The sequence below is a fragment of the Cricetulus griseus genome, chromosome 7 (assembly GCF_003668045.3).
Source record: "Cricetulus griseus strain 17A/GY chromosome 7, alternate assembly CriGri-PICRH-1.0, whole genome shotgun sequence".
Taxonomy (NCBI): Eukaryota; Metazoa; Chordata; class Mammalia; order Rodentia; family Cricetidae; genus Cricetulus; species Cricetulus griseus.
Window position 1 is genome coordinate 9860060 of NC_048600.1, and position 8894 is coordinate 9868953.

The following is an 8894-nucleotide window of genomic DNA, read 5'->3' on the forward strand; positions in this document are numbered from 1 at the left end:
GCCTTTAATCCATCCCAGCACTCAGGAGGCAGAGGCAGGCAGATCTCTGTGAGTTCAAGACCAGCTTGGTCTAGAAGAGCTAGTTCCTGGACAGTCTCCAAAGCCACAGAGAAACCCTGTCTTGAAAAACAAAACAAAACAAAAACAAAAGTAGAAGAAAAGAAAAGTTATCTCCATGTCCCAGGCAAACTGGCCATGTTGCCATGTGCACAGTACCCTCCGCTATGGGAAGTGACAGAGCTCTGATAGTCTGGTCTTATCATTCCCTTCCTGGCTCCACCCTGTGACAAATCTACCCATGTAGGACACTACTGACTCTGGCATTCTGCCCTTCTGTATGTATGGAGAGAGGCAGGATGCCCTTACCTTCATCAAGCTTCGATGGTGCTGGAAGGAGGCTGCCCCCTACCTCCTGAGGGTCAACATCAGCTAGAAAGAGGGAAGGGAATGATACCATCCCCCTCATGGTGCTGAAACTAAATGGTGCTGAATTGGTTATGAACTCTCCTATTCCCTTGAGGCAGTTACTAAGATCACATTGTATAGATAATGAAACTGAGGGCCAGGGAGGATTGGTGGTGTGACCTATCTTATCCTGCTTCATCAATGTCTTGGCTAGGAAGTGGGGGAACCCAGGTGCTGCTGACCTAGCTGGGGTTAGGACCTTTGTCCCACAGCCAATGGGGATGGGATGCAAACCTTTCTCCAGTGATCTCTAGTACCCTCCAGATGCCTGGCTTCAAGGTGATTCCTCAACTGGACCCGAGGCAGGCAGATACTGAAGCATTTTGTTCCCTTCAGTACCCAATGAGCCTTGGATAGAAACAACTGAATATTCACCCCAGCCCCACTTTTGAGCTTCACAGGCCAGGGCACTTGATAATAAAAGAACATCCTTTGACTCAGAATGGCAGGGCCCCGAAGTGGTGTAGCTACTGCTGCGTACAGAATTGAGTCCACAGATGAATGGGTCTCCCTAGGATGGTGACCTCTCCACATTTGGTGTCCAATCAAGCCCTGTTTTCCTGGTGTGACCATGTACTAAAGGCGAGGGTAAGGGCTGGGCCCCCAGCCCCATCTATCCTGGGACTGGTAAGGGACTGGCACACCCACGGAAAAATGCAACATCAGACACCTTTGGTGGGAACTGCAGAGTTTTTGAATAAGTGTGAGCAGTTCAAAGGGCCAGCTAATTGGGACACCTAGCATCTCAGAAGTTCAAGGCCCACTACAGAAGAAGCTCCAGATCAACCCAGACATTCCAGTGAGGGCTCTGAACCTCAGACCACTCCTTGTCAGTCCAGCCCAGGTCCAAGGAGGCCACAGTAGCAGCTGGTACCTGGAATAGCCCCTGTCCACCTCCACCACCAGCAGACAGAGGAGGCAGGGAAAGTAACAAGAAAGGGTGGCTAGTGGGTCTAACAGGTCCAAAGAAGGAGGGGCTTAGAGCTGCAGGCTAACAAGAGAAACAGCAGAGGCGGAAGGAGGCTGCCAGGGACACAGAGCTACTGTGCTCCAGAGAGACAGACTGTGTTGGAGGGAGCAGCCCACAGACCAATTTATTGTTTATTTTATTACTCTGGGTTGCTGGGCCTTCGGCCAGGGAAGTTATTTCAGGCAGAGATCACAGCACGTTAATTGGTTATTAGAAGAATGTCCTTTCTGTGTGTTCTTCCCAAGACAAGAAATGGGACTTCATGATGCAGATGGAACTGAACTGAAAGTGGATGGACACTCAGGAGACAAAAAGCCAATGAGGAGGGCAACCAAGGAGCAAATCCTTGTTTCTGGAGGGGAAAGTTCCTGGAGAGGAAAAGTTCCTCTTAGGTTCAGGCCTTAGACAGAGATGGGAAGGTTCCTAAGAGTCAGACAAGGGCGGACTTAAGTGTTAGTTGTGCCTACTGCCATCTTGTAAGGCAACCGTGGAATATGACTCTTAATACTGAAAGTTTTTTAATTAAATATTTATGAAAAATTCTGCACAACCTTTGGCCTAGTAATTCTGCTTCTGGGAATTTCTGAAAAAAAAAAAAGTAAGCCCAATTGGTGGGGATGCTGCAGTTCGATCTTGCAGTAACGAACAAATTAGGAACAATCAGAAACACTAAAAAGTGGTATAACTAATTAAGAAATAAACTGCATCTATATGGAGTGAAATGTTATATAGCTGATAAAAATGATAAAAATTATGTGGGGTATATTCACACTACAACTATAACTAAAAGAATCCTCTAGCATACAAAATTACATTCATGGCATGATTTCCACAGAGTATGAGACAGCTGTTAAGTACAGGCAAGGTAAATATATTATTTTTAATGTTTATGTATATATATTATATATAAAATATTATATTATATATTATATATGTTATATATTATATATATCATATATAATATATAATTTTTAATTTTTAATGTTTTATATATATAAATATATAATTTTTAATTTTTAATGTTTTAATGAGTTTAAGGCTATGAATAGTTTTGTTACTTTTTCAAATTTATTCCCTTCCTCACTTTCTAATAATAAATGAAACTGTTGGATTTCAGGAGAAGGAAGAAAACGTGCAGTTTGGTTTGGGGAAATCCTTGTGTTTCAGCCCTCCTAACCCCGCTAGATAACTCTCTCTCTCCAGTCCTGCCAGATGACGCTCTCTAGAGGGGAAACGGCTTTAGAAGCATGAGCTAAATTCAGTTACTAGTGTGAGTGGAACGGGCTTGGAGGATAAGAAAGGGGAGGGATCTACACCCCCCAGCCTTCTGTCCCCTCAGATAAGGGATAATGTAGGGTACATCATCCTGACACTTTCTCAGACCTAGTAGCAGCCAGTGATGACTCAGGCAAATTCAGGAGGGCATCTCATACAAAGACACTTAAACCTTTCTCCACTTGGGACCTTGCTCTTAAAACACTTGCCTTTCTTCTTCCCTTCCATTTTGCAAGATGGCTGCAGCAGAGCTGAGGTCCTGGCACAGAGGCTGCCTTGCAAGTGTCCTTGCTGTGGGAAGGAGATGTTGCAATAGCTTAATGTTGGGGCATGACCAAGGAAGATGAGAGGGCCAGGGCAGTCAATGCATGGCCAAGAACAGTTTGCAGGTGGCTCATACTTCCCATGAGGCAAAACCCAATAGAGTGGAGGGCTGTGAAGGATCCTGTGTATATAACCTAGGTATCTCTGAAACACGTTTGGTACCAACCAGTGTTAATTAAAATGAAGGGCTGATCTTGAATTCAAGATTCTCCCTCTGTGTTTCCAGTTAAATCCACTCAACACTACGGGCAAATTTAGGGTATACATGCATCTCTCCAAAGATAGCTCTACATCTTTCACTAGTTTTTATTTAATTTTTTAAGGAAAGTGATTTAGATTCAGATTTTTAAAAATAAAGTGAAAAGCAATGGATTAAGCTCTCATTAAAATAGAGCCAACAAACCATCACTCCCCCCCCCCCAGGCACCCACTTCAGAAGTCATTTGGCCTTATAAAGCTGCAGGTCAAGTGGACAGCCCAAGACTGTCTACTCCACAGAGACAAACTTGACCTGGTGCTTGGTTCAGACAGGACAGGTTAGCACAATGCACACACTGCTCCCAGAAGTTCAGCATTGAAGAAAATTAGTCACTGGGCTGACATCTCCTGCTCTCCTCATCAAACAAACCACATGGCTTTGTATGTCACAGATGCCAACCCAGAAATAAGAGGACCTATTTGACTCTGGGAGGGCACCAAGCCCTGTCTCCATACTGTAAGAGTATGACTCCGACTCCCAGCACATAGGCCCTGAGGCAACTCCTCAACCTTTGCAAAAAACAGCCTGGCCTTGCAGATTGTGTACATGAAAGATGGAGAGAGGCCTGTTCCTGGGAGATAGGGATGTTCCTGACTCTATTGGAAAATACACAGACCTCTCTCTCAGAATGTGTGCAGACTTCTTGAGGGTGCGTGCCTCCAGCCTCCAAATTCTATCATTCAGAAGAATGTAAGACTTACTGTTGAAGTTACCAGCATTTGGCTAACATTTCTTCATACGCACCCAGGGCGGCATTCCAGGCCTGCATCCCAGGCCTGCATCCACACAGTGCAGCTTTAAAACGTCACTTACCTCCCCATTGTGTCTGCTATCTCCCCAGCAAAGGCAAGGGGCAGGATGAGGCATGTCAGTGTCTCCTCTACTTGGGCTAGTCTTTACTATTACTACTGAAGTATTAGGGTCAACGAAGGAAACGTACTATATTAAAGTAATCTGTTTCTGAGCTTGCTTCAAATCTTTTAGGTCTCTAAGAGACCTAAAAGCTCTGTCAAAGAACAAGTGGACCCAAGGTCCACAGTCCGCCCCTACTCCTGAGCTTGTGAACATGAGAACAATTCAGCTGCCCCGTGTACAAGATGAGATGTCCTAGCCAAAGGGAGGGTTATGACACCCCCAGCTGCATGAAGCACCTGGTTCCTTCTGTGCCTCAGTTTCACAATGCACAAATCAGACCACAGAGATGAGTCTTAATTTGAACGCTTCAAAATGACCAAAGGTTAAGAACAGAGAGACATCGCATAGGACTCAATGGGGGACTTGGCAGCAGGGATAACTTTTGAAGCCTCCCACAGTAATTTCCTCAGAGCCCTTAAGATTTTCCATGTCACCCTGAAGGCTCAGCACCTAGCCGCGGCTCACCTGATGAAGGTGGTCTTCCCAGTGGAGTACTGGCCCACCAACAGGACCATGGGCTTGTTGTCGAAATCAGCATCCTCCAGGGCGGGTGAGTGGAACTCGTGGAAGCGGTAATACTCTTCCAGGGGCAGCAGCTTGGTCTTGTAGAGTTTCTTGAGCCCCTCACTCACCGTCTGGAAGACCTCGGGGTCCTTCCTGCGGCGATCATCGTTACCCAGCCAGCTGAACATCGTGGCAGCGGGAGAAGGTTCCCGGGAGAGGCACCCGCTTGGGTCAAGCTACAACTGTCTCAGCCGCCGCCACTGCCACCTCACCGTAGCACCGAGCTCAGACGCACCATGGCCTGGGCTGTCCCAGCTGTTAGACCCAGCACAGCCCCTGCTTCATCCGCAGCCGAGCTGGAGAGGAGATGATGTGGGCTGAGTCAGGAGAGCTGCAGCCTTGGAAATTAAAAGCAAGCGAACCTGCCGGGAAGCCGGGGTGGAGGTCTTGGGTCTCCCCAGACTCCTGGCTAGAGGATGCTCCGGCTCCGCTACTGCAGTGCCCAGGCAGCTCGGAGTAGGCAGCGATGCACACAGCTCCGCATCCGCAGCATCCAGCCGCCCCCGGCACGTTTAAATGCCAGTCGTGCAGGAAGTCCTCAAGAACTGGCAAAGCCCGGCTCGCCCCACGGTCTGGGCGACGCGAAGCCGAACAGGGCGCCGCCATGTCTGTGGGCAGGCGCTCTGCGGCCGCGCTCTTCGGACTCTTGCAAACCGATGCTTCTAGAGTCCTGTGGGAAGGCGCTGGCATTTCTTTCCCAGCCCTGGAGATTTGACTTAGGAGCAGCGCCCTCTTAGGGACAAGAATGGCGCCTTAAGACAGCCCTGACCTACTCTACCTGTTTTGAGACCTAGTTCCTTTGGTTACTGAGGTCAGTTCCTTGGGGGCACTGGTACTGAGGACTGTTTGGGAAAAACTCCACTGTTGGGGATTATTTTTCTTGGGACATGGAAAGAAGGGTATGATATTAGGTTTAAAATAACCAAAAGTACAAGTAAGTAAGCTCTTCGCTAGGCCCGGGGTAAAGTCAAAACTGTCTCCCTCCCTCCCTCCCTCCCTCCCTCCCTCCCTCCCTCCCTCCCTCCCTCCCTCCCTCCCAATAAAACAGGTAAGCCAGCAAACCACACACAGGCATGGAGTGCACTTAGAGGCAGCGACTTAATTTGCACAAGTGCATACAAACGTGAGTGAAGCAAGGTAGAATTACAGCAGACATGAGAAGGGGCACATGGAAACGGAGATTCATCTTTTGCTTTTTCTTGGGCAATTTGTAGGCATCCCAGGAAACATGGCTGCGAGATGGGTCTTCAAGGATGAAAGGAGAGGAAAGGAAGGCATTTGAGAGCAAGAAAAGGGCCTTTTTAAGAAGGGGGGGGGGCTTGCTGAGTCGAGGGCAGTGTAAACAGTTTGGCAGAGCTTCTTTCAACAATGATCGTGGAAGGGATTATCTAGGATAGGCACGAAAGGGTGTGTGTACAAAAAGACAGCAGCCAAACAAGAAACAGAGAGCCCGTAATAATATCATTACCAATAATTGCTATAGTAACAAAATGCTCACCACGGATATCTCAGAAAACAGTTTCAACTCAACATCATAGCATCCCCGTGGGATGATCATATCATATCTGTAGCAATGCCAAGGAGAGTGGTGGAACAATGACCAGGTACAGCAAGGGGTGTGTGTGTGGGCAACAATACTGAACAAACTTAGTGACAGTATTAACACTATTATAACCAGTGCCATGGCAATCACTCCTTCCTACTAAGGCAGAGGGTTCCCCCTGCCCTCTTCAGCAGGCAAGACAAATAGCTGTTTGTGGGGCTGGGGAGACTGGGGGCATAGGAGGCTGGGGGAAACTGTCCAGAACATCAAGGTACAGCAGCAATGGGGGAGGAGAAGAGGTTGGATTGGCAGACTCTGGTATAGAATTGACAGCTTGATAAACAGTGAGAGAGAAAACATGATGACTCAAAGCCTAGGATGATTTCAGATTTTCTACTGCTGGGAACCAGACAGTTGGAAAAGCTCTCGCAGTAATTGAGGAAGTTGGCAAGGGGGGCAGAATGAGCAGATAGAGGGTTTGTTTGAGCTACAGTGTCTTGCCCCTGAAACAAGCCTGTGTGAGTGGCAGGTGCACGGGTGTGCTGACATTGTGGGGTTTCTGTGGGACCATTAGAAATGGTGCTGAATAGAATTTCCTTAGCTCATGTCTCCTGATACCCTTGATGAACCCAAAAGTGGACAGTCTTCTTCTGAGCACTATAGCTAGAACCGAGAAATCCCTCAGATTCATATTTTACATTAGTGCCAACATGAAAACCTAAGAGACAATATTACAGATATTTAATGACTTAGTGACACAGGAATGGAAACCCATACTGAATTGTCTAAGGTGGAGCAAGTGTCCCTAGAACCATGGTCCATAAATAGCTTAGATATTCCCTTGACAAGAGGGATAATAAGGGGGGAGGGACGAAAACAATAATGAGAGTAATAGCTGAACTTAAACTATGGGAACTGGCCCTCGTGGATGCCTTTCCACAGTAGCAGTGGGTAAAATGATGTGTTTTTAGCACAGAGCTAGACCAATACAGTAATGACACAGTTAAAATCCCAGCAATCACAGAAACCTAATATACACAGACATTGCAGTAGAGAATGCATGAGTGTCACCACAGGCCAGGAACAAGACCCAAAATACAAATAGTAAATGGGAAAGAATAATATGTTTGGAATTAGTGAGAATTAGGAAGGCTAAAGCAGGAGAATCACAAGTTCAAGGCCAAGGCCTGGAGAGATGTATCAGTAGGTAAAGCCCTTGCCATGAAGCCTGAAGACAGGAATTTGGGTCCCCAGATCTCACATAGAAGCAGGGAGTGTGTGGTGGCTTGCCTATAATCCCAGCACTCAGGCAGAGACAGGGCATTCCTGGAATAAGATGTCTAGTCCAACTTAGTAAAAATTCTGGGTTCAACAAGAGACCCTGCCTCAAAGTATAAGGTGGAGAATAATGGAGAAAGACAGTGTTGACTTCAGAGCTTACATGGGCAAATACATATATTTACACTCAACTACCACATGTGTGCCCACAAGTCAGCAAACACACATAGGCACATTTGTATATACCAGATACACATACATATATGAAAAATGTGTATATAAAAATTTTGAGGCCTGTTCAAGGTCAACCTAGGCAGCTTAGAGAGACTCTGTCTCAAAAACTTCAACAAAATTGAGCTATAGCTCAGTGGGAAAGCAAAGCACTTACCTAGAATGTACCAGAAACTAGGTTCAGTATCCAGTAACACACACACACACACACACACACACACACACACACACACACACACACACACACACACACACCAAAGAGCATCTTGGTGCAGTTTCCATTTTGAGACTTCATAAAAGCATGCTACTCCCTGTAGTTCCCCTGGGACTAAACATGTGCCCCACCCAACATTTTGCAGCAGCATTTATTTCTAATCCCACTTGCTCCAACCCAGCAAACAGCCCCTATGCTGACATGTGTGCATGGGAAGGGGAGGTGCTCAGTCATACCACCTGTGATAGAGTCCAGGTTCATGCTCCCTTGGTCTTTGGTATATAACTTTGAAGGCAAGACGCTTTATGTTCAGGCCTCAGCTCTCTAGTTTGCAAGGGTGATGGTGGCAGCATTGTTTTTCTGGATTAAAGGAAAGAATACTTAAGGCACGCTTAGCTTAGTGCCTGATCTACTAAGAGAGCCTCTCTGTATCATTAGCTCTTTAGTATAATCACTATAACTTTTATTCACTTCATGCTACTGCCCTATATCATGTTTAATAAGCTACTTAATAAGCTACTGATAAGGTTAATACTCAACAACTTTAATATTTAATAAGTTACTTAATAAGCTAGCACTTAATAAGCTATGAGCAGTTCCGTCTGGTTCGTTTGTGCTCTAACTGAGGGTGGCTCATTGGCTCCAAGGAACATAATTGCTAATAGTAGGAGCTGTGACATTCATGCAGTCCTTTGGGGATGTTGCTAGGAAATGGGCTATCTTTACTCATCTCCTTTCTCTTCTCTTTGGTACCAAGACCACCAACATCTGAAAGGAGGTAAAGGGAGAAGATGGAAAGTGCTGTGCCAATCTAGAATGAAAGCTTGAGCCCTTCCAGAGGAAGTTAGGGGATTTG

At 46.4% G+C, this 8894-nt stretch overlaps 1 protein-coding gene across 2 annotated transcripts in view; it reads right to left on the reverse strand.

Moving 5' to 3' along the window:
• The window catches only part of Ehd3 (EH domain containing 3), a 28946-nt gene extending 23689 nt beyond the window's left edge, over positions 1-5257 (reverse strand). The window contains exons 1-2 of one of the 2 annotated variants that reach the window (XM_035447683.1): positions 4674-4879; positions 2920-3001 (exon numbers count right to left, since the gene is read on the reverse strand). In XM_035447683.1, the coding sequence (XP_035303574.1) occupies positions 2920-3001; positions 4674-4746 (155 nt within the window). In that variant the 5' untranslated portion in view covers positions 4747-4879. Of the gene's footprint in view, positions 1-2919; positions 3002-4673 lie in introns of both variants that reach the window. The other variant, XM_027426103.2, reaches the window with a different exon arrangement.
• Positions 5258-8894: the final 3637 nt, after the last annotated feature.